The 25,092-nt window shown below is 56.3% G+C and overlaps 2 protein-coding genes across 8 annotated transcripts in view; one reads left to right on the top strand and one right to left on the bottom strand.

Annotated features, from left to right (window-relative positions):
- Positions 1-210: 210 nt before the first annotated feature.
- FLOT1 (flotillin 1) lies at positions 211-8,555 on the bottom strand. 3 transcript variants are annotated; one of them, XM_074854369.1, is made up of 13 exons: positions 8,487-8,555; positions 8,363-8,417; positions 8,212-8,287; positions 7,905-7,995; positions 7,422-7,565; positions 7,212-7,331; positions 6,151-6,246; positions 5,509-5,661; positions 4,783-4,964; positions 4,182-4,227; positions 3,340-3,477; positions 1,066-1,230; positions 211-711 (listed from the first exon to the last, which is right to left on the bottom strand). In XM_074854369.1, the coding sequence occupies exons 2-13, from the start codon at positions 8,403-8,405 to the stop codon at positions 679-681; spliced, it is 1,287 nt and encodes a 428-aa protein (XP_074710470.1). In that variant the 5' UTR covers positions 8,406-8,417; positions 8,487-8,555; the 3' UTR covers positions 211-678. The 3 variants fall into 3 exon arrangements, with proteins under 3 accessions (XP_074710470.1, XP_074710471.1, XP_074710469.1); XM_074854370.1 differs by having other exon boundaries at positions 211-501; positions 656-711; positions 8,363-8,496; XM_074854368.1 differs by having other exon boundaries at positions 8,363-8,496.
- A 3,482-nt stretch (positions 8,556-12,037) lies between these two features.
- The window catches only part of LOC141936958 (class I histocompatibility antigen, F10 alpha chain-like), a 34,221-nt gene continuing 21,166 nt past the window's right edge, over positions 12,038-25,092 (top strand). For 4 of the 5 annotated variants that reach the window (XM_074854382.1, XM_074854383.1, XM_074854379.1 and 1 more), the window contains exons 1-5: positions 12,038-12,168; positions 12,611-12,874; positions 13,611-13,889; positions 13,966-14,238; positions 14,321-14,422. In XM_074854382.1, coding sequence (XP_074710483.1) covers positions 12,105-12,168; positions 12,611-12,874; positions 13,611-13,889; positions 13,966-14,238; positions 14,321-14,422 — 982 coding nt within the window. In that variant the 5' untranslated portion in view covers positions 12,038-12,104. Of the gene's footprint in view, positions 12,169-12,610; positions 12,875-13,610; positions 13,890-13,965; positions 14,239-14,320; positions 14,423-14,576; positions 14,610-14,827; positions 15,298-25,092 lie in introns of those variants that run through there. The other variant, XM_074854390.1, reaches the window with a different exon arrangement.

The following is a 25,092-nucleotide window of genomic DNA, read 5'->3' as shown; positions in this document are numbered from 1 at the left end:
GGGTGGGTTGGGGCATCTCAACTGTGTCCCCATGTCCTTTGTCCCCTCTTGGGGGGGTTCCCCGTCCCCCCCCCCGGGATCTGCCAGTCCTTGTGTCACCCTTGGTGACCCCCCCCAAGTCCCCTCTGGGTCCCCCCGTCATAAGGTCCCATCTGGGGTCACCCATGTCCCCTCCAGTGTCCCCAAAGCCACCCGAGGGACCCAGCTCCATCCAGTGCAGCCGCCGCAGCTTTAATGATTTGGGGACACGAGGACACGTCCCCCCCACCCTGGGGACATGCCAGCCCCTGAGGGGAGGGTGGCACTGGGGGCGGGGTTGGTGGCACTTTAGGGACATGGTGACACCATGGGGATGTGGTAGAGCAGTGGAGTGCTGGCACTTCAGGGACACAGCGAAGTGGGGTGCTGGCACTTTGGGGACACGGTGACACCATGGGGTGGTGGCACCACAGGGACAAGGTAGCACAGTGGCGTGGTGGCACTTTGGGGACACGGTGGCACCGTGGAGTGGTGGCACTTCAGGGACACGCTGTCACCGGGAGGTGGTGGCACTTGGCAAGACGGGCTTCAGGGGGTGGTGGCATCTTGGGGACAGGGGCTCCGGAGGGTGGTGGCACCTCGCAGGCAGGGTGGCACTTTGGGGACACGGTGGCACTTTGGGGACAGGGTGGCACTGCCTCAGGCCTGGCACTCGGACGACTTCTGGGTGGCCTGTGGGGACAGATGGGGGACTGAGGAATAGAGCCAGCGGTGTGTGTCCCCCCATGTCCCTGTCCCCTCCCCCAGGGGACTTGGGTGTCCAAGTGTCCCTGTCACCCCCCCCCCCCCCCAGGGACCCAGGTGTCACCCATTTCCCTGTCGTGTGTCCGTCCCCCCCGGGGACCCCCATGTCCCCCCCATATCCCTGTCCCCCCCCTCAAGGGACCCAGGTGTTGTGTGTGTGTCCCCACCCCCAGGGGACCCCCATGTCCCCCCCCCCAGGGGACCCAGGTGTTGTGTGTGTGTCCCCACCCCCAGGGGACCCTCATGTCCCCCCCCCAGGGGACCCCCCCCATCGGGGCGCACCTTGGTGACGCTGACGCCCGTGAGGGCCTCGACGGTGGCGGGCAGGCGGGTGACAACGTCCAGGATCTCCCCTGGGAGCCGCGACACCCCGATGTCCCCAGAGCCACCGGCCACCAACGTCACTCGACGCGTCCCCAGCAGCGGCTGCGCCACCGCCTCTGCCACCTGTCACCAAAACAGCGGGTTTCACCCCAAAAATCTGCCCGCAGCACCACCAAATCCCATCCCCGTTGCTGCCTGTTCAAAAATCATCACGTTTCACCCCAAAATATTCTGTCAGCACCCTCAAACCCCCAGATCCCAGTCCCCAAAAACCCCAGATCTTGCCCCAAAATTTGCCCACAGCACCCCCAAATCTCTACTGTTCCAAAATCACCAAGTTTTACCCCAAAATATTTCCTCAGCACCCCTGAATCCCCTGATCACACCCCTAAAGACCCAGATCTCACCCCAAAATCCAGTAGCACCCAAAATTCCCCAGATCTCACCCCAAAAATCTGCCCACAGCACCCCCAAATATGTCTTGTTCCAAAATCACCAAGTTTCACCCCAAAATATTCCCTCAGCACCCCTGAATCCCCTGATCACACCCCAAAAGACCCAGATCTCACCCCAAAATCCAGTAGCACCCAAAATTCCCCAGATTTCACCCCAAAAATCTGCCTACAGCACCCCCAAATCCCTCCTGTTCCAAAATCACCAGCTTTCACCCCAAAACATACAACACCCCTGAATCCCCTGATCACATCCCAAAATACTCAGATCTCACCCCAAAATCTGCCTGTGGCACTCCAAAATCTGCAAATCTCACCCCAAAATCCCTCCCGCTCCAGAAGTTGCCGGAAATCTCTGTAGTTCACCCCAAAAATTCCCCTGTGGTTCCCCCAGACTTACCCACCTGCTCACCATTTGTCACTTGCCCCCAAAATCCCCTCATTTCACCCCAAAACCTGCCCCTGGCACCCCAAAATTCTATCCTTGTTCAGCTGTCCCAAAATCGCCATTTTTCACCCCAAAACCCTCCTCTTTGCCCCTGAAATTCTTCCCTCTGCCGCCGCTCCGTAGGGGTGCCCCAAAACACCCCATGGGGACCCCAAACCACCCCCACCCCATAGGAGGGACCCCAGATCCATGGGGGGGACCCCTGAATGCCCCACAGTGACCCCCAGATACCCCCCAGGGACCCCAAATCCCCCCCCAGGGGCCCTTCCAACCACCCCCATCCCAGAGGAAGGACCCCAAATCCATGGGGGGACCCCAAAATAACCCCATAGGGACCCCAAAACACCCCCTTGAGACCCCCAGATACCCCACAGGGACCCTTAAACCACCCCACCCCAGAGGAGGGACCCCCACATTACCCCCTGGGGACCCCCAGATACCCCATTGTGACCCCAAATCCCCCCTGGGGCACCCCAAAACTGCCCCTACTCCATAGGAAGGACCCCAAACCCATGGGGGGACCCCTGAAATCCCCCCTTGAGACCCCCAGATACCCCCCAGGGGCCCTTCAAACCACCCCGCCCCATAGGAGGGACCCCCAAATTACCCCCTGGGGACCCCCAGATACCCCATTATGACCTCAAATCCCCCCCGGGGCACCCCAAAACTGCTCCTACTCCATAGGAGAGACCCCAAATCCATGGGGGGACCCCTGAAATCCCCCCTTGGGACCCCCAGGGCCCTCAAAATTCCCCCCAGGGACCCCCAGATGCCCCCAGTATCCTTCCAACCACCCCCACCCCAGAGGAAGGACCCCAAATCACCCCCTTGAGACCCCCAGATACCCCACACGGACCCTTCAAACCACCCCCACCCCAGAGGAGGGACCCCCACATACCCCATTATGACCCCAAATCCCCCCAGGGATCCCCAAATCCCCCCTGGGGCACCCCAAATCCACCCCTACTCCATAGGAAGGACCCCAAACCCATGGGGGGACCCCTGAAATCCCCCCTTGAGACCCCCAGATACCCCCCAGGGGCCCTTCAAACCACCCCGCCCCATAGGAGGGACCCCCAAATTACCCCCTGGGGACCCCCAGAGACCCCATTATGACCCCAAATCCCCCCCGGGGCACCCCAAAACTGCTCCTACTCCATAGGAGAGACCCCAAATCCATGGGGGGACCCCTGAAATCGCCCCTTGGGACCCCCAGGGCCCTCAAATCCCCCCCAGGGACCCCCAGATGCCCCCAGGACCCTTCCAACCACCCCATAGGAAGGACCCCCAAACCGATGGTTGGAGGGGGGGGGGATGACCCCCCTAAAATACCTGGGGGAGCCGCTGCAGCACCATGTCGACGACGGCGGCCTCCTGGTACTGCCCGAAGGCCTCGGCCTTGGCCGCCGTCTGCGCCGCCTCCGCCCGCGCCCGGGCGGCCACCGCCGCTGCCCGCGCCGCGCCCGTCACCTGCACCCCCCGCGGAAAAAGTGGGTGCCCCCGCCCCTCCCTATGGCTCTGCCCCCCGTGGCTCCACCCCCCACACCTGGGTCCCGCTATGGCTCCGCCCCCCCATGGCTCTGCCCTCCACCCCTGGGTGCCCCCTATGGCTCTGCCCCTCCCTATGGCTCTGCCCCCCCACATCTGGGTGCCCCCTATGGCTCTGCCCCCCCCATGGCTCCACCCACCCACCCCTGGGTCCCCCCTATAGCTCTGCCCCCCCCACATCTGGGTCCCCCTATGGCTCCGCCCCCTTATGGCTCTGCCCCCACATCTGGGTCCCTCCTATAGCTCCACCCCCCCCAGGGCTCCACCCACCCCTGGGTCCCCCCTATGGCTCTGCCCCCCCATGGCTCTGCCCACCCATCCCTGGGTCCCCTATAGCTCCGCCCCATGACTCCACCCCCCATCTGGGTCACCCTATAGCTCCGCCCCCATGACTCTGCCCCCCCCACACCTGGGTCCCCCCATGGCTCCGCCCCCCCACCTGAGTCCCCCCATGGCTCCACCCCCCACATCTGGGTCCCCCTATGGCTCCGCCCCCCATGGCTCTGCCCCCCACAGGCTCCACCCCTCCCTATGGCTCCACCCACCCACACCTGGGGCCCCCCATGGCTCCGCCCCCCCGGCTCCACCCCCCGAAGGCTCCACCCCCCTACCGCCCCCCCCCTCACCTTCATGGCCTCGGCCTCAGCCTCCGCCTGCATCATCATCTGGGCCCTGCGGGGGGCGGGGCTTGAGGGGGCGGAGCTTTGCGGTGGGAGGGGCTTGGGAAAGGGTGGGGCCTCCCCTGGGGGCGTGGCCTTCCCAGAGGGGCGTGGCCTCCCTTCAAAGAGCCATGGCTGCTCTTAAAAGGGGCACAACCACACCAGGGGGTCTGACTCAGGGGGGTGTGGCCTACAGGGGGGTGTGGCCTGCGGGGGGGGGGAGGACTCCCTTTTAAAGGGGCAGTCTCCTCTTAAACAGGCCATGACTTCAGTGTGATGGGGCCCACCGATATGGAGGTGTGGCTTACTGGAAGGGGGTGGGGCTCCCTTCAAAAGGCACCACCCCCTTTAAAAAGGGCATGACTTCAGAACGGTGGGGCCCAGCAGCTGGGGGCACAGAGCCCCTTTAAAGCACGTGACTACCATTAAAAGGGGCACGGCTTCACCCAAGGTGGTGGGACCCACCAAGGTGGGGGTGTGGCTCTTCCTTAAAGGGGTGAAGCGACCCTTAAAGGGGCCATAACTTCACCCAAGGTGGGGGCACCCACCCGCTGGGGACGGGGCTCACCGCTGGGCCTCGGCCAGGCGCTCGAGGCGGTAGCGCTCGGCCTCGGCGGGTTTGCGGACGGTGGCCTCCAGCTCGCGCTCGCGGCGCCCGATCTCGTGCTCCTGCAGCTGCGCCTGCTGCGCCCGTTCCACCACCAGCACCTGCGCCCGCTGCTCCTCGATCTGCTGCTTCGTCCTCGCCACCTGCGCCCGCAGCACCCCTCAGCCCCGCAACAGCACCCGGGGGCTGGCGGGGGGATGTGGGGGGACACCGTGGCATCTGGGGGGCAGGACCCAGGCGGGCGGGAGAACTCAGGCACCCCAGGGGGACCCTGGTGTTAGGGGGGGACCCAAGGTGCTGGGGAGACCGAGGTGTCCATGGCGGACTGAGGCATCTGGGGGGGGACCCAGGTGTGACCCAGGTGTTCAGGGGGGACTGAGGTGTCTAGCGGGGGACCCAGGTTCTGGGGGGGGGGGGATGACTTAAGCATCCCAGGGGACCCAGGTCTTAAGGGGCACCCCGGAATCTGGGGGATGCAGGTATTCAGGGAGCATCCAGACATCTGAGAAGGGACCCAGGCACCCCACGGGGGACCCAGATCTCCTAGAGAAAGGACCCCCGCGTCCAAGACCCCATCAAGGAGGGACTTGGGTATGTGGGGGGGTCCCAGGTGACCCAGGACGGGTCTTAAACATTGTAGGGGGGCCACCCAGGTGTCTTGAGGGGACAGCGAGGGGTCGGGTGTACCTGTAGCTGGTAGGCCAGGTCGGCCTGGGCCTTGCGGGCGCTGACAGCGGCGTCGCACAACGCCTGCTGCACCTGGAAGTCGCGCTGGGCCTGCGCCATCGCCGTCTCGCTCAGCAGCTGCGCCGAGACCTGCTCCTGGCGCGCCCGGGCCTCCTGCGGGGACACGGGGACATGGGGACAAGGAGGGACGCAGGGGGACACCGAGGGCTGCGGGGATGGGGGACATGGGGGGGATCATGCGTGGAGATGGGGGATGCCGGGGCACAGTGACACCGTGGGACTGGAGAGGTGTGGGGACACTGGGGGAACACTGCAGTGTGGGGGGACAATGGGGACACCAGGGGACAAGGGGGATACTGGGAAACCAGAGGACATGGGGATACTGAGGGGGGACACATGAGGACATGGAGGGACACTGGGAGTTGGGTGACATGGGGAGACCGGGGAAGGGTCCAAGGACATTGGAGGGGGACGTGGAGACATACAGGGACCTTGGGGACAACCTGGGGACAACGAGGGGTGGCCGCTGGCACACTGGGGGGGATTTAGAGACCTCAGTGAGGGAATGGGGGGGACGTGGGCACAGGTGGGACCAGGGGAGCCCCCGGAGAGCCCCAGGGGTGACAGAGGTGACAGTCTCACGCGGATGCCGGCGTCCCGCTTGGCCTCGGCCTCCCCGACGCGGGCGTCGCGCTGGACCTGCGCCGTGCGGCCCTTCCCCAGCGAGTGCAGGTAGTCCTGGGGACAGGGGAGGGGGACACGGGGACACCGTCACACCCCGACTCCAGCCAGCCCCGCCCCAGCAAGCGCCGGTGGCCCTGGGGACAGCCCCATCCCTGTCTGGATGTCCCCACTCTCTGCACCCACCCTGTGACTCCGTTCCCACTCTGGGACAGCGTCCGTGTCCCCATTCCAGTGTCCCTGTCCCCATATCCCTGTCCCCACACCACCATTCCTCTGTCCTTGTCCCAATATTTCTGTCCCCTTCTCTGTCCCCATGTCCCTTTTTCTGTGACCCTGTCCCCACTTTGTCCCAATGTTTCCATCCCTGTGTCCCCATCTCTGTCCCCACCCCTGGGGTCACTGTCCCCCTCCCCACAGCTCCCTGTAGCCCCACATCCCCAGCACCACCGACCACACTAACGTCTCTGTCCCCCCAGCGTCCCCATGTCCCTGGTGCCACATGGCCACTACAAATCTCTTTCAGGGTGTAGCTGACACCCTTGTCCCCACTCTGTCCCCTCCCTGGTGCCACCTGCTCATCATGGATGTTCTTTGGGGTGTCACTGACCACGCTGACACCCTTGTCCTCTCGTGTCGCCCCTCGTGTGTCCCCCCCCAGTGCCATCTGCTCATGGTGGATGTTCTTTGGGGTGTCACTGGCTGTGTTGACACCCTTGTCCCCTCATGTCCCCTCCCTGGTGCCACCTGCTCATCATGGATGTTCTTTGGGGTGTCGCTGACTGTGTTGACACCCTTGTCCCTACTGTGTCCCCTCGTGTCCCCCCCCCCAGCGCCACCTGCTCATCATGGATGTTCTTTGGGGTGTCGCTGACCACGCTGACACTCTTGTCTTCTCGTGTCCCCCCTTGTGTCCCCTCCCTGGTGCCACCTGCTCATTGTGGATGTTCTTTGGGGCGGCGCTGACCATGTTGACACCTTTGTCCCCTCGTGTCCCCCCCTCGTGTCCCCCCCGGTGCCACCTGGTCATCGTGGATGTCCTTCAGGGTGTAGCTGACCACGCTGATCCCCATGTTGACGAGGTCGGACGAGGCCACGTTGAAAACCTGCTCTGAAAACTTCTGCCGGTCCTTGTAGATCTCCTGGGGGAGGGACATGGGGTGGGGCTTAGGGTGGGTGGAGCCTCAGGGGTGGGGCTTCCAAGAGGGTGTGGCTGGCCCCACCCTTCTTACCTCCACGGTCATGTGGGCCATGATGGCGCGTTGGTGGCCCTCGAGGGTCTCCAGGGCGATCTGGGCGATCTCGCTCTCCGACTTGCCCAGGAACATCTGGCAGGCGGCCGCCAGCATCTCCTTGTTCTGCCCTTGGATCTTCACCTACGCCCCGGGGGAACACCCGGCCTTGCACACGCGCTTTGCACACTCGTACACACCCCGAGCGGCGCCCAACCGCTATGCGCGGCCCCTTTAAGAGCTTGTTATGACGGTGCCCTTTTAAGAATGCTACCTGGTCTCTCATAGTGGGCCGCACCACACCAAGCCCCTTTTAAAGAGCTGTTGCCAGGGTGTGTGGCCACCACGGCAGTGCCGCTTTAAGAGGACCCCCCAGAGCAGCACTGGGTGGGGCCCACCACTTAAAAGGGGCTGCACCGGTGCCTCCTGGGGAGGGGTGGTGGCAGTTGTAGGGACACCCGTGGGGGAGGGACACGGGGGTACCTGAGCGATGCCGGTGACGGAGATGGGGACGCCGTGGCGGGTGTAAACCTTCTCACTGCGCACGTTGAGGGTCAGGGTGTTCAGGGAGATCCTGGGCGGGGGGGGGGGAGAGGAAGGGCCACGACGGTGTCACCACCCCCCCCCGCCCATGTCCCTGCTGTCCCACCCCCCACTCCCTCCATCACCCCCCGTGTCACCACGTCCCCCCCTCGCCGCTCTGTCCCCCCGCAGCGTCCTCCGCTCCACCCCCCCCCCATTCCTGGCACCCTGCGTGTGTGTCCCCCCCTCCCCCCCCGTGTCCCCTCACCGCTGGATCTGCTGCAGACACGGCACCACCAGCACCCGCCCCCCGGCCACCATCACGGGGGGGCTGCGGCAGAAACCTGGGGGGGGGGCACAGAAATAAGGGGGGGGAACCCCAGGAGGCTGAGGGCGGGGGGGGGGGGACCCCGACTCACCCGACACCACCATGGCCTCGTTGGGGCCACACGTGAAAAACATCTCGGCGGGGACCTGCGGAGAGACCCGAGATGAGGCCCACGGACCCACGACCCCCCCCCCCCCGGGCCGGACACCCCCCACCTCGGCCGCTCCTCCCGCTGCGGCGCGGCCCCACCCGCCGCGGAACCGCCACTATCCCGACAGCCCCTACGGCAACCCCCGCCCTGCTCTGTTCTACCCGGCGACTCGTGACGCTGCGAGCTCCTCGTTATCCCATTGGCTGAGCCGCGAAGGCGGGAAGGGGGTTTGTGAGGGGAGCGGGGCGGCTCGTGGCCGCCATTTTGGGTGGGGGCTGAGGCGCTGCAGCCGCCTCTGTGGGGCGGGGAGCGGGGCCGGGGAGGGGCGAAAGGGCTGGAAAAAGCTCCCGGTGATTTGCGGAAAACGGACTCTACAACTCGAATAGAGTTACACAGCAGGTATGTTTACTCCGGCGCCGGGGTGCAAGGGGATTTCTCCACAAAGCTTACACACCCACAGCACATTTTACCAAAAACTTACCGAGTGTGGATATACATATTCATTGATTCCATAACACAAACATACATATGCATGAGTGAGGCTGGGTTAGCTCTAGAGGCTGGGGTCAGCAGTTTATGTTCTCTTTGCACCTGCGCATTGCCTCCTGGGGGGCGTCTCTGGGGGTCTTTGGGAGGAAGGCTCGTAGTCTTTCTCACCTTGTTTTTTCCTCAGAGCATGTGCAGATTCTTTTAGCCAATTTCTTGAACAACAAAAATGTTTTTCAGCCAGTTTACTCATCCTACCTTATTTAATGGAACCAATGAAACTTCTACAATCCGTATGTGGCTATTTTTACTCATTACAGAGGCCCAACTCGTTAGAGCACACCCGTTCCTCAAGGACAAAAACATGATTATTTTGCTGAACACTGCAGTTCTTGGTAGATTTTCACAGTAAACTGCTTTGTTTTGATGGACACAGTAGTCCTTGGTAAAATTCCACAGAACAGTCCGGGCAAGCAGGATTCTTAGCAATATTAAAAAATATTATAAGTAATACTATCACTTTCTAGAAGTAAGTAAATAAGTTGCTAAGCAGTTTTCTATAAGTAAATAAGTAAAAAAGTCTTAAGTAATCATTTCTCTGTATCACCGGTGTCGCGGGTGTCACTGTGGGGCCTCCTGGGGTTGTGCACGAGCCCTCACAGAGACCTCCCGGTGCGGGGGGGTGTTATTGTGGGGTCTCCTGGGGCCGTACACAAGCACTAACACAGACCTCCCGCTCTGTGGGGTCGGTCGCCTCGGAATAAAGTGGGAGATTTTATCCCCAGGCGGGCGGTGGGTGCGTCACCAAAAATCGTACCCAAGAAAACTCCCCAAACCAGACGGTAGATTAGAAAAATGACATCGGGTTATTGCAGCGCGGGGTGCGTGGGGGATTTCTCCTCCTAACACGTGCCCCGACAGGACTTTCTGCACTAGATTTATACATAAAATTTGCAAAGTTTGTAATTTTCCAACTCCATCCTCTCTATGATGATTGGTTGGTAATTTACGTAACATTATAATATTGCTGACACAATACTTCTACTATGCGTGCTCAGGGGAAGGGTCATCACCAGGGCAAGGATTTTCTTGACCTATAAGCAGGATTTTTAGTATTATAATGAATATAATATAGAGAATTTTTAAAATTATAATGAATATAATAGAATTATAATGAAGATAAAGTTCAGCTAAAGATACATGGATCTTGGCTTTGCTTGCCAAGTTGGAGCTGTATCCTCTTCACAGTCTAATGGCTCCAGGATGTCACCGAATCATTGGGGTTGGAAAAGCCCTTGAAGCTCCTCCAGTCCAACCATGAACCTCACCCTGACCGTTCCCAACTCCACAATGTCCCCAGTGTCCCCCCAATGTCAAAGAATCCCAGAATCATCTTGGTTGGAAAAACCCTTGAAGATCCTCCAGTCCAACCATGAACCTCACACTGACTGTTCCCAACTCCATGATGTCCCCAGTGTCACAGAATCCCAGAATCCCAGAATCATTGGGGTTGGAAAAACCCTTGAAGCTCCTCCAGTCCAACCATGAACCTCCCCCTGACCGTTCCCAACTCCACCAGATCCCTCAGTGCTGGGTCAACCCGACTCTTCAACCCCTCCAGGGATGGGGACTCCCCCCCTGCCCTGGGCAGCCCATTCCAACGCCCAACATTAAAACGTTCGTTAGGCCCTGACAGCGACAAATAACAGTATCCTCGTAACAGAATGGGCTTCGCTCCGGGTTTGCCTTTACGATCACACGCACAACTCAGAGTTGAGCCACCACCTCCGTGAATGGCAACTTGCATCAGTCCCTGCTCCTCCTTCTATCAGGATTCCAAACCATCACATCATACAAAGTCCACCTCAGTTGCCCTTGATGTTTCAATTTTCTATTCTTTCAGTGATCAAAACTGTCCATAAATCTCCATCAGTCCTTTCTCATCGGCGGTTCTGCTCCTGATCCCACGGTCTGTTGGTCCGTTTCAGGGCCATCAAGTCATCCACCTCCAAACCACCCTCCTTCACCCGTCCTCCGCAACCTTCTCTCCATGTTCCGTTCCACATTTCTAATTTCTGCGAAGTTCATCTTATAACCTTTAAGAACATTAAAACTAGACGCTTTATCACCCATTTCTCATCTTGTCTGTAGCTGGTAAAATATTACAACCAGCTTAACCACGCCCAAACGAAAGGTTTCAATCCATCTGTCTTTACCCACGGATTAACTAGGCCGGGTTTTGGGTGAGGGCCGTACGTGGGACGAGTGAGCGTGGTCGTGTGACTTCAGACTATTTGAACACCGGCAGCTTTACAATAATTTACTAATTTCTAGTCTCTTAATGAGAATTACAATGACCATTGATTTCTTCTGTCTATGACCTCATTTATTTATAAATAATCATTAAAAAGGAGAGATTTTCATCTCCCAACGGAAATCCCTGGTAGCAGACTCGAGGCCTTTAGTGGCCACTTGGGCAACTCCTAGAGTGGGAAAACTGAGCTAAGGGGGGGCTGGAACAAAGAGACACAGAGACCCTGTTCCAGGGAGGATGATTCTGCTGGTTTAGGGGGGAGGCACCTGGACTTTACTCTGGAACGAAGGTCAACGAGCGACCACTGTGAAGAAGACAGCTTACTGCATCCCTCGGCCCCGAAGCCCCTCACCCTGTTGTCACTGCACAGGCTGGGGCTGTGGAAATGAATTCCGGGAACTCGTTACCATCAGACTCCCCTTTCCAGGAGATCTAATGAATCGCTTTGATCGGGGGGTGTAAACTGATGTCCCCTGCTAGTTCGGGGGAGCCCTTATGGTGGAGAATCCCCAGCGCTGCTAATCCAGAATATCTGCTGACCACTAAAAACTTCACTGCTGGGGCAGTTTCTTTGTTCCAGCCGCGCAGAGGAGGCGCTGGGGACATGGGTTGGTGGTGGCCGTGGCAGTGTTGGGGTCACGGCTGGACTCGATGGTCTTAAGGGTCTTTTCCACTCCGTGATTCTGGGGTTGGGCCCCTCTGGGTGTCCTTCACCCCCCCAGCGCTGCCTCAACCTGTACAGGCGAGATCTGCCCGGCCCCCCGTGACGTCAGAAGCAGCTCGGGTTTCCATTGGCGGACAGGTGGTGGCGCGGCCAATGGCGGGATTTGTGGTTGGGAGGGGCGGGGCTTTTGCCGAGACGGAGCGGGGCGGATCAGCGCGATGGGTCCGGGCCGGGCGCTGGGTGTGGGGCTGCTGCTGGGGGTCCTGGGCGCGGCGGCGAGCGGTGAGCGGGGACCCGGGAGCCCCCCGGGCACCGGGACCCCCTGGACCCCCCTGTGCTTGGCACCCGGACCCGACCCTTCACCCCCCCACACCCATCCCCGGCACCGGGACAACCCTCGGATCCCCCCGGCACCCCTGTGCCCCGATCCCCTTCCCTGGCACCGGGACCCTCCCTGCACCCCTCTTCCCGGGCTCCCCAGGTCTCCCGGACCCCCCTTTTCCTTGACATCGGACCCCCCGGGCTCCCCTTCCCGGGAACCAGGACCCCCCTCAGGACACCCCTCGCTCCCCCCATCCCCCCCAGTCCCATCCCCCCCCGGTGCCCCTGACGCTGCCCCTTCCTCCGCCCCTGCTCCCCTGGGACTCCCCCAGCCTCGCTGCCCACCCCTGGCCCCCCTCACCCGTGTCCCCCCCACCCCTCACCACCCCCCGTGTCCCCGCAGGGCCCCACTCCCTGCGCTACTTCTTTGTTTCGGTGTCGGAGCCCAGCCCAGGGGTGCCCGAGTATGTAGAAGTGGGGTACATGGACGGGAACCTCATCTCACGCTACGACAGCGACATGGGGAGGGTGGAGCCCCGGGCGGACTGGATGGAGAAAAACCTGGATCGACAGTACTGGGACAGAGAGACCCAGATCGGACAGAGCAACCAGCAGATTGTCCGCGTGAACATGGACACACTGCGGGGCCGCTACAACCAGAGCGGGAGTGAGTGCGGGCTGGGACGGGCTCCGTGGGGCAAGAGAGCTCCCCCCAACCCCTCCCAGATCCTGCCCTGCCCCACGCTGCTGCCCCGGCTTGTGCCAGCCCTTCCCTGCCCGGTGTCATTGTCACGGGGCTCCCAGCCACCCTGTGCCCCAGCCCGGGGGGTCCCGGCTGCCCTGTCCCAGCCCCACAGTGCTGGGGAACCCCTGTCCCAGATCCAGGGGGGTTCTGGCCACCCCAGCCCAGCGCATCCCCCGCCCCACAGTGCCCAGGACCCCAGGCAAGGTCTGGCCGCCACGTCACAGCCCCTCGCCTGCCCCACAGCAGTCGAGACCCCCAGAACCAGAGGGGCCCCCACCCCCAGTGTCCCAGCCCCTCGCCCTCCCAGTGGTGCTCAGGCCCCCATCCCAGAGCCAGAGGGTCTCCCCCCACCCCATCCCATCTCCTGGTCCCCTCCAGGGCATTTGTGACCCCATCCCAGCCCCTCGCTGTCTGGGTGCCATGGGGGTGGGTGCCATGCCCCCCCAACCTTGGGTGCAGGGGGGCTGCATCGCAGCTTGATGTGACACCCCGAGGGCTGTGGGCCCCGGGCAGGACGGGGGCAGCTCTGGTGCCGGTGCCCGATTCCCCCAAAGCCTCACGCAGGGCTGGAGTGGGGGGTGCTGCCGGGGGCTCCGCGCCCCACTGCAGGCCCAGGGCTGCCGCAGCCCCTCAGCCCCGTGTCCTGGTTCTGTTTCAGGGGCTCACACACTGCAGCACATGTATGGCTGTGACATCCGGGAGGACGGGACGTTTATCAGGTGGTTTAATCAAGACGCATACGACGGGCAGGACTTCATCGCCTTCGACATGGACACGATGACGTTCACCGCGGCGGACACGGCGGCGCAAATCACCAAGAGGAAGTGGGAGGCGGACGGGACGGTCGCTGAGCAGATGAAGCACTACGTGGAGAACACCTGCGTGGAGTGGCTGGGGAAATACGTGAGCTCCGGGCGGAGAGTGCTGGAGAGGAAAGGTGAGGGCGAGCCGGGGAGCCGGGGAACGGGTGCTGTGGGGGCGTGTGCCGGCCCTCACCCGCACCCCCTCCCCAGAGCCCCCCACGGTCCGAGTGTCGGGGAAGGAGGCCGACGGGCTCCTGACCTTGTACTGCCGCGCTTACGGCTTCTACCCGCGGCCCATCGCCGTCAGCTGGCTGAAGGGCGGCGAGGTCAGGGACCAGGAGACCGAGCGGGGCAGCGTCGCGCCCAACAGCGACGGCACCTACTACACCTGGGCCTCCATCGAGGCCCGCCCGGAGGAGAAGGACGAGTACCGGTGCCGCGTGGAGCACGCCAGCCTGCCCGAGCCCGGGCTCTTCGCGTGGGGTGAGCCCGGTGGCCTTGGGCACGGGGAGCGGTGGGCCGAGCTGGTTGCCCTCCCCCTCCTCATGGCCCTGCTTTCCCCCAGAACCGGAGTCCAACCTGTTGGCCATCGTGCTGGGGGTGGTCGTTGCCGTCGTGGTTCTCATCGCCATCATCGCTGGATACGTCCTATGGAAGAGGAAGTCGGGTAAAATGCTGGGGCCGGCGAGGCAGAGGGGTGCGGGAGGAAGGCAGGGCCTGGGGGGCCGGGAGGGGCTGCGGGCAGGAGCCGCTGCACTCTGGGGAGCCCCCGAGCCTGGCGGGGAAGCGCGGTGGATGCTGACGCCTTTTTCTCTCTGCAGGGAAGAAGAACGAGCACAACAACAATGCGCCGTGTGAGTACCGGCAGCAGGTCCGGCTCCAGCTGCCGGCATTTCCCGCCCCCCCATCCCCCCTGTGCTGCCCCTCTTCCAATCCCCGTAGTGAGGACGCGTGGGAGAGGTCGTGTGTCCCCTCAGTTGCTGGTGGCACCATCAGCAAGACCCCCAGAGCAGCGGGTTGGGGACAGGCAGGTGGCCCTGAGTGACACCGTCTCTTCCTCTGGTTCTCACAGGAACAAGCACCTGACCACTGGACGAGGGGCTGGTGCGTGGCTGGATGCGGCCCCCTGCCCTCTCACCGGCTGGACACAGAGAGAGGACGTGGCTGCAGCGGTGGCTCTTCTGGCTGGTGAACTTGCTGTGTGCAGAGGGTTTTAGAATCTTTAAAGATAAAGTTGGTTGAGATAAAGTTCATTAAGATAAAGTTGGTTGAGGTGAGCTTCATTAGTCTTTTTTTAGTTGTATTTGCCAATAGTTTTAGAATCAGGCAGTGCAGCTCTTACGAATGTTATTTATTTTACGGTTTGAAGTTCTTGAATTTAAAGTTTTTTAATCTATTTTTAATCTAATTTGCTGGTAAAAAGCACTACAGTTATTACGAATGTTATTTATTTTGCGGTTGTAACCGATTGCTGCTGTGTGTGTGCATGTCCTGGTGCACACAACAAACGCTTGTCCCCCCCCTCCGTGGGGCTGTGCCTCCTCTCCCGGTGCCTGGGCCGCTCTCGCAGCCTCGGGTCGAGCCTGGGCTGGTTTTGGCTGGGATAGAGTTGATTTTCTTGCTGGCGGCCCAGCAGGGCACGGTGTTGGGGGTGTGTGACCCCGGCGGCGTTGGTAACGCAGCGATGGGTCTGAACAGCATTGGCACAGCGTCAAGGCCGACTCCGTTTGTCACTCGGCCGCCCCGGTGAAGAGACGGGGGTTGTGCAGGAGGTCGAGAGGGGCCCCAACCAGGCAGACGAGCCAACCTGCCCAGAGAGATCCCAGGCCCCATCAGATTGTACTCGATGAGAAAAAGGCAAAAGAGAGGGTTGAGTGGGACCGGCTCTTCCTCAGGCCCTGGCTGGGTGTCGCTGTCCCTGGGCTGAGGTGGTGTTGTGAGGCTCTCAAGACAAACAGATAATAACTAAAAGATAATTAATTTCACAACAACCACTTGGCGCTCCAGCCATCGTTCAGAAAGGGCAGATCCCGATGTCCGTGAGAGGAAATACGATACAATATTTGCCTTTGCCTTCTTACAGCTTCACTGAACCCCCGTCACGTTATTCCCGGTGGTGGAGGAACAGAGTATGTGGCCTCCAGACACTCTCTGGTGCCCGAAGCAGAGCCTGGGGTTTTACGGTTACTCTGAATGTGTTACATTTGCCTGAAGCCATAATGACAGACTGCTGGACCTGAACGGATGCAGCTCTTAGTCTGTTTACTTCTTTCGAACGTTTTGTTTTGGGAGGGAAACAGTCGAGTGAAGTTTGTTTCTGCTAATTCCCTTGAGTTTGTGTTGTGTTTCCCAACTGTGGGAAACTTAACGGGGGGGGGAATATGTATATCGTGACTGAAACTTATTAAAAGTGGTACTAATTGTGGTTGTAAAGACCTTTGTTTACAAAATAAATTGGTGAGTTTAATTGATAGTGACCCTTTAAGTGTTGTGTATGTGACTTGTTACGCAGAAGGTGTTGTGGATCTTAGAGAAATGATGCGATAAACCCAGGAAAAATGCCCGGCAAGTCATTTACATCCTGTTTTGACAATATCTGCATATTTTATTAACAGAAACACAAGGAATCTCATCCTGCAGTTCATTTTGGAAGGTGCATATATTCAGCTTGAACAACCACGTGTATTTCTTACGTCTCACGCTTGTACCCTCATAACTTAGTCCCCTTAGAATCACAGAATCATCTCGGTTGGAAAGGACCTTGAAGATCATCCAGTCCAACCGTTAGCCCAGCACTGACAGATCCCAACTCCACCAGATCCCTCAGCGCTGGGTCAACGCGACTCTTCAACCCCTCCAGGGATGGGGACTCCCCCCCTGCCCTGGGCAGCCCATTCCAACGCCCAACATTAAAACGTTCGTTAGGGCCTGACAACGACAAATAACAGTATCCTCGTAACAGAATGGGCTTCGCTCCGGGTTTGCCTTTACGATCACACGCACAACTCAGAGTTGAGCCACCACCTCCGTGAATGGCAACTTGCATCAGTCCCTGCTCCTCCTTCTATCAGGATTCCAAACCATCACATCATACAAAGTCCACCTCAGTTGCCCTTGATGTTTCAATTTTCTATTCTTTCAGTGATCAAAACTGTCCATAAATCTCCATCAGTCCTTTCTCATCGGCGGTTCTGCTCCTGATCCCACGGTCTGTTGGTCCATTTCAGGGCCATCAAGTCATCCACCTCCAAACAACCCTCCTTCTTCACCTGTCCTCTGCAATGTGAGAGACGAGAAACCAGGCCTGCGAGAAACTAAGAAGAACAGTCTGAGAAAGCAAAAGTTGAGGCTGATCAAAGAAATGCCTCAAACACTCGCAAGACAAAACTCTGAGTCCCAGGGTGCATTCTGTGGAGGTCGAAGCTGACAAGGCTGCCCCAATAACACACGATGGGACTGGAGGAGGGAGCCCTGTGGAGACAGGACGGCTCTGCTCTGGGGCACCTGGCCAAAACTTCAAGGGCCATCTGTCTGGTGAATGACCTTTGCTTCATTATCCACCAAATGCACATTAAAGTTCACACCCCTCAATATGCTAACGAGGGCTAACATGATCATGCTAATTACATCAGCCCATGAAACACCTCACCCCTCCCCGTACATGGGATACGTAGGTATGGGGGTCGACCTAGGGGATGGACCCAAGGGAAGTGGGTATAAACCAAGAAGGGGGGGGGCGTGGCCCGGGGAGAGAGAGTGCAATGAAGCGAAGAAGACGGATGCCAGCGAAAAAGACGGATGTCTCCCGTGCCTCCCGGAACCCTCGTCGGCAGGATCAGCGCAGAAACCCAGACCGGTGATCTGTATTTCCCCATTCCCTCTATCTCCCTCTTTTCCCTTTCCTATTAAGCAATGCAAGGCATATTATATTGCTTGCCACAACTCGCTCTATACTTAGCCAACTCTCGTGTGTTCAGTTAGTAAATTGTGAGTAGTTAATAAATGTTTAGACTTGGAGACTTGTTGTCCGCTCCATTGGGGATTTGCGAATCTGAGTCACTTGTCCCCCTCGTCTGAGCGGGACGTGACACTAAAATTGGCGTAGTCGGCAGGATCCCCTTCGGTGTCGGAAAGTCTTATGAGATACTGGTTCTCTATCCGACCAACTCGGACAGGGAGAACTGGGAATTGGCCCCTCAGCTATACGCTGGGAAAGGGTCGGAGGGATACCGATTCTCTATCCGATAAGGACAGGGAGAATCGGGAAGTGACCTCTGAGCTCTAAGCCAGGAGAGGTTCGAGCAGTGGCAAGCCATGACTGGGCAGGAAATGTCGGTGCTTGACTGCTCCCCTATTTTTGAGAAACTGAAGGAGTATAAGGCTTGTCCTCCTCCTTTAGTAGAGGTTTGGGCCCACGATAATTGGCATCATCCAGAAGCAGTGGCAAGCTATATCAGTGCACTTGCGGGGGTGCAAGGGTCGCGACCAGGCAAAGGAAAAGCTGTAGTGTGCGCTGTATTAGGGGCAGCACTGACTGCAGCCCAAAAAGAGAAACATGTTAAGAAACAATTAGAAGGGGAAATGATCAAATCCTTACAAGATCTGGTAAAAGCTCTCCAGGATCAACTGGTTGAGGAACGTAAAGTTACTGAACAAAAAGCTAAACTCTGGCAACAGCAAACTGAAGTTCTGAAAAGCCAATTAGCTGATGAGCGTAACACCACTCAGCGACTTCACACGGCTCTGTGAAATGCCTTGGACCGAGAAAAAATCTCACGGTCCGAAAAAGAGGGGAATGAACAAGAAACCTGCAACCGGACAGATCTCGGCTCTGTTCCGGATAGTGAACAGGGAGTTACGAGTCTGGCAAAAGCAGCAGCCAGACCCTGGTATCCAACAAAGGATTTAGAGATAAGCCGAGAAATTTTTTACCCCAAAAATGAGGGGGCAAATTTACAACCATTAATTAAAATGGAGGCCACTGAGGGTCAGGGTGGAAGAGCTCCGCAGGTCACCATTCGAACTACACCATATCCAGCGACTGAGCTTGTGAAAATTCAGGAGAAATATACCAGACGAGCTCAGGAAACTGACTGAATCCGTGTGGAGGGTGTCTTTGACTGGTGGCGACCGAATTTTGTTATCAGAAGATGAGGCCCAGGGGTACTGGGGGCCAGGGGTTTTCTTAGTTACTGACGACCACAGAGAGCCGTGGTCGTTAACTCAACGAGCTGCTTATTGGGCTGGGGGTCTGGACCCCTTGGAAAGGGGGGATCCAGTATGTATTGAGACCCCAACCGTAAATCATTTGACTGAATGTCTGCAGAAGGCTGCTTGTCTCCAATTAATGCATGACAGGCGTTTGGTTCCGCAGTGCGGAATGCATTAGCCCCGCGAGGGGGGAGACGGGCGGGGGGAGAAGCCATGACCTGGGGAGAGATAGCTCAGGACTTAATAAATTATGGCCGGAGAATGGGCCTTACCAGGGGAATGGGTAAACCTAAGCCCTCGGTACGCAGAGTGGAACAGCAGGAAAATCCGCCTCCTTCCCCTCCGCAAGTTTTAAGAGCAAAGAGAAACCTCTTGTGGGCTGAGGGAATTGGACAGGGGATTCCCTGAGAGTTAATGGATGCTATGCCTACTACAGTTTTAGAAAAGCTCATTCGAGCCTGGAAAGACAAAAGAAAGCTGCCCCCCCCAACCGAGCGGACCTTTCGGGCAAAGGGAGGGACAGAGCTGGAAACTAACGAGATGGTGGTAATTGCTTCTCAAACACCAACTGCCCCTGAAGAAGACTTGATTGATTTAGGGTCGGGAAACTGGATGCGCCATCCCCAGTAAGTGAGCCGGGGGATGGCGGGTGGGTCCACTTAAGGAGGCTCACAGAGAATATAAAGGAGACTTGTTGATTACCTTTCCGCTCGGTCCCTTTAAAACTCCAGTTACGTTTCTAGTAGATACGGGTGCTCAGATTTCAGCACTCCAAACTGAGGTTGCCAAGCGGAATGGCATAATTGCTGACAAAAAGCAGATCTGGGTTACAGATGTTTTCGGGGACTCTAAGCCACAGCCGACTGCTCGGGTGAAATGCTGGTTACCTGGGAATGAAACTGCAACAGAGGCTATGATGATCCTGGGAAATTTCCCCACAAATATCCTGGGACTTGACCTATTGAAGGGACAAGCCTGGGTGGATTCAAAAGGAAGGGAATGGAAATTTGGGTCCCCAACTGCCTCTATAAGACTTCTACAGCAAGCGCCTGCGCTTCCTCCTTCTAAAACTGTTAATGTGAAACCTTACGCCTTACTGTTAGGTGCAAGGGAGGGGATCACTCCGGTAATAGCAGAGCTGCGGGAGCAAGGGATAATCGTTCCAACTCACTCACCCTATAATTCCCCAGTGTGGCCAGTCCGTAAACCTAACGGAAAGTGGCGTCTGACAATTGACTATCGGCGATTAAATGCCAATACAGGTCCTCTAACAGCTGCAGTACCTAACATAGCTGAACTGATTGCAACCATACAGGAACAAGCCCACCAGATCTTAGCAACTATTGATGTGAAAGATATGTTCTTTATGGTCCCCATACAGGAGGCAGACAGAGATCGCTTTGCCTTTACATGGGAAGGCGTGCAATTTACTTTTACACGTCTCCCCCAGGGATACTGCCATTCGCCGACCATCGCTCATTATGCACTAGCACAGGAGCTTGCTCAAATCCCTCCAAGGGAAGGGGTCAGGATATATCAATATATTGACGATGTTCTGATTGGTGGCTCTGATGCTGCTGCAGTGGGACAGACCCAGACAGAGATAATCACCCACCTAGAAAATTTAGGGCTCCAAATTCCAGCTGAAAAGGTACAACTCCCATCCTCTGAGGTAAAGTTTCTGGGTATTTGGTGGTGGGGAGGAACAGTGTGTATTCCCCCAGAAACTTTAACTACCCTGGAAGAAGTAAAGAGCCCTGAAAATAAGAAGGAGCTGCAACATGCCTTAGGCTTGCTGGTATTTTGGAGGAAACATATTCCCGATTTTTCCATCATAGCTCGTCCTTTATATGATTTGACATGCAAAAGGGCTACTTGGGACTGGACTCCTGTCCATGAAGAAGCCTTAAAGCTGTTAATCTTTGAGGCTGGAGTATATCAGGCTTTAGGGCCGATACATCCAACAGATCCATTCCAAATTGAGTGGGGTTTTGCAATTCATGGACTCTCCATACATATGTGGCAACGTGGGCCGGAGGGTACCACTCACCCTATAGGGTTTCATTCGTGCAGTTTCAAAGATGCAGAAAAGCGTTACTCGATCTGGGAGAAGGGTCTTTTTGTGGTTACCCTAGCTTTGCAGGAAGCTGAAAAAATCATAAGGCAGCAACAATCATTCTACGAGGACTCTTTAAGGTCCTGAAACCAGTACTGGCTGGAACCCCCCCTCCTGTGGGGGTTGCGCAGCGAGACACAGTGAGGAAGTGGTATGCACAATTAGATCATTACTGCCACACATATCAGATAGAGGAGGGGGCACCTAAAGTGCTCAAAATACAAGATCCACCTTCTGACCACCCTGAACCTCCTCCCTCATACATAAAACCTGCTCCCCCATTTGAAACCCACCTAAAGAATGTATGGTTCACCGATGCATCTTCTAGAAGAGAGGGAAAGGTATGGAAATACCGAGCAGTAGCACTGCATGTTGACTCGGGGGACCGAATCATAACAGAGGGTGAGGGAAGTGCTCAGGTGGGAGAGTTAACAGCGGTATGGAGCGTGATTGTTAAAGAAGCTGAGACTACAGACCCAGTATTTATTTACACAGACTCCTATGCCATATTCAAGGGATGTACCCAATGGCTTACATTTTGGGAACAAAACCACTGGGAAGTAAATCGGGTACCAGTGTGGCAGCGTGAAAAGTGGGAGGAAATCTTAAACATTGCAAAACGGAAGTCCTTTTTAGTAGGATGGGTTGCTGCACACCAGTCAGGAAATCACCCTGCCCACCTGCTAAACAACCAGGTGGATTCAATGACTCGTTTGATGAGAACTGCTACAGAAGGTGAGGAGGAGAAATGGGAACACTTACTGGAATGGCTGCATGTAAAGCGGGGTCATTCAGGAAGCAAAGATTTGTTTAAAGAAGCGATAAGCAGGGGATGGTCCGTAACCAGGGAATTGTGCAATACCATTATTTCAGCGTGTAGTCTATGTCGTACTCGGCTGGGAGAGCACAACCCTCTTAAGGACCAACCCCTACACCTAAGGGACAACAAGGGACTATGGGACACCTGGCAGGTGGATTATATTGGCCCTTTCCGGCTCTCTGAGGGAAAACGCTCTGTATTGGTGGGGGTGGAAATAGTCCCAAGCAGAAGCTGTATCTTGAGCAACTGCAGAAAATACGGTGAAGGGGTTAAAACGTTGGTTTAGCTGCTTGCCTAAGCCCAAATCGATCCAATCAGACAACGGTAGTCACTTTACTGCTGGGGTGGTTCAGGAGTGGGCTCAAGATGAAGGAATTCAGTGGATTTTCCATACTCCATACTATCCCCAAGCAAATGGGATTGTGGAACGCACCAATGGACTGTTAAAGCAGGCCCTAAAACCCCTCGAACCAGGATGGCCACAACGGGTGTCAGACACAGTAATGAAGATAAACAGCCGGTGGGGAATTAATGGGCGCCCACGACTTACCGTGTTCTGTCCTAAGCCTCTGTCCATACTCGCCAGGAAAAAAGAGACTAAAGACCCTGCAAACCCGCTCCATTATCCTGGACAACCTGTTCTAGTAGACTTGCCCACTGTGGGGCAAGTACCCCTAACCCTAAAAACTCCCATCAATATTTGTTCATGGGTGGCTACTGATGCCCATGGGAAAGAATACCGCATCAATACCAGGTGGATTGTCCCTTCTTTCTAACCATCATTGTTTTGTCATGTATATATGTGTTTTACAGAGCATTGATCCTGGACAACAGGAGACCTATGTTACTTTTAGCACTTTCAATGGTTGTAGGCATTATTGGCTAGTTATTATTTGTAATCTGCTTACATTATTATATAATTTGTGGAATCATACCTGCTGAGTGTGGAATAAATCATTGCCAATCAATTACAATCAACAATCCAGGAAATTTTACAGGTACATTTAATGAGTTCACTTATTAGAAGGTTAACCTGGAGTTGTGCCTTAAGTTACCTTATTGGGAATCACCTCCAAAATTAAGGAAGCCTGTGAGCCACCTGTGACTGCAAATTGGTGCTTGCAAATACCAAACAGATTACAGTGCTAGCTCATATAACTGTATGTGGTCCTTACAACACCACATCCATCAACAGCAAGATGCAGTCATCAAAGACTAGTTGAAGGGGTCTGATCCCACAAATTAAGCATTAATGAATTGTACCTGAATAGTAAATTGTATTCCCATTTAAATCCTATAGACCTGATAATGTCATTGTGTAACCTCAAATAGTTTTAGAAAATTTAACTTAGCAATTATATGTACTAACAAGATATGCCTTTAAGGAATGAAAGGTGCAGACCCAACAAGCATCTAAGATGACGTTGCAGAATCCGGCTAGCATTGCTGAAGGAACATGGACTGTGCAGTGTGCTGAATCTAACTGAGGGAGAATGCTGCATCACCATCCACAATGCCACCACCTCTATAGAGGAGACCGTGACATGATGAAGATGATCAACAACGGGAAGTGAGAACCTTTTTATTGACTGATGGACTAGTTTGATGGATGGAACCCTGGGTCATGGGTCACATCACTGGGATCCTCAGGACTCACGGGGTGGGGAAGATGCCTTGTAAATATTAGTATTGTGATATTATGCAAATTTTTGCTTTTAATAGTATGCCTTGCAGCAATTAGCTACATGCTCTCTCACGTTCTGTCTTCCTTTTCCCTCTACCTTTTGGGATCACAACGGTCAAAGAAGAACTTGGAGTGTTTGAGTCACGGGGTGGGATGTGAGAGACGAGAAACCAGGCCTGCGAGAAACTAAGAAAAACAGCCCAAGAAAGCAAAAGTTGAGGCTGATCAAAGAAATGCCTCAAACACTCGCAAGACAAAACTATGAGTCACAGGGTGCATTCTGTGGAGGTCGAAGCTGATAAGGCTGCCCGAATAACACAAGATGGGACTGGAGGAGGGAGCCCTGTGAAGACAGGACGGCTCTGCTCTGGGGCACCTGGCCAAAACTTCAAGGGCCATCTGTCCGGTGAATGACCTTTGCTTCATTATCCACCAAATGCACATTAAAGTTCACACCCCTCAATATGCTAACGAGGGCTAACATGATCATGCTAATTACATCATCCCATGAAACACCTCACCCCTCCCGTACATGGGATACGTAGGTATGGGGGTCGACCTAGGGGATGGACCCAAGGGAAGTGGGTATAAATCAAGAAGGGGGGGGGGGGGGGGGGGGGCGCGGCCCAGGGAGAGAGAGAGTGCAGTGAAGCGAAGAAGACGGATGCCAGCGAAAAAGATGGATGTCTCCTGTGCCTCCCGGAACCCTCGTCGGCAGGATCAGCGCAGAAACCCAGACCGGTGATCTGTATTTCCCCATTCCCTCTATCTCCCTCTTTTCCCTTTCCTATTAAGCAATGCAAGGCATATTATATTGCTTGCCACAACTCGCTCTATACTTAGCCAACTCTCGTGTGTTCAGTTAGTAAATTGTGAGTAGTTAATAAATGTTTAGACTTGGAGACTTGTTGTCCGCTCCATTGGGGATTTGTGAATCTGAGTCACTTGTCCCCCTCATCTGAGTGGGACGTGACATGCAACCTTCTCTTGATGTTCCGTTCCACAATTCTAATTTCTGCGAAGTTCATCTTATAACCTTTAAGAACGTTAAAACTAGACGCTTTATCACCCATTTCTCATCTTGTCTGTAGCTGTTAAAATATTACAACCAGCTTAACCACGCCCAAACGAAAGGTTTCAATCCATCTGTCTTCACCCACGGATTAACTAGGCTGGGTTTTGGGTGAGGGCCGTACGTGGGACGAGTGAGCGTGGTCGTGTGACTTCAGACTATTTGAACACCGGCAGCTTTACAATAATTTACTAATTTCTAGTCTCTTAATGAGAATTACAATGACCATTGATTTCTTCTGTCTATGACCTCATTTATTTATAAATAATCATTAAAAAGGAGAGATTTTCATCTCCCAACGGAAATCCCTGGTAGCAGACTCGAGGCCTTTAGTGGCCACTTGGGCAACTCCTAGAGTGGGAAAACTGAGCTAAGGGGGGGCTGGAACAAAGAGACACAGAGACCCTGTTCCAGGGAGGATGATTCTGCTGGTT

This window comes from Strix uralensis, chromosome 35 (genome assembly GCF_047716275.1).
Source record: "Strix uralensis isolate ZFMK-TIS-50842 chromosome 35, bStrUra1, whole genome shotgun sequence".
In the NCBI taxonomy this organism is placed as follows: domain Eukaryota; kingdom Metazoa; phylum Chordata; class Aves; order Strigiformes; family Strigidae; genus Strix; species Strix uralensis.
Note: the sequence above shows the minus strand (reverse complement) of the source record. Positions and strands in the feature narration are given on the sequence as shown.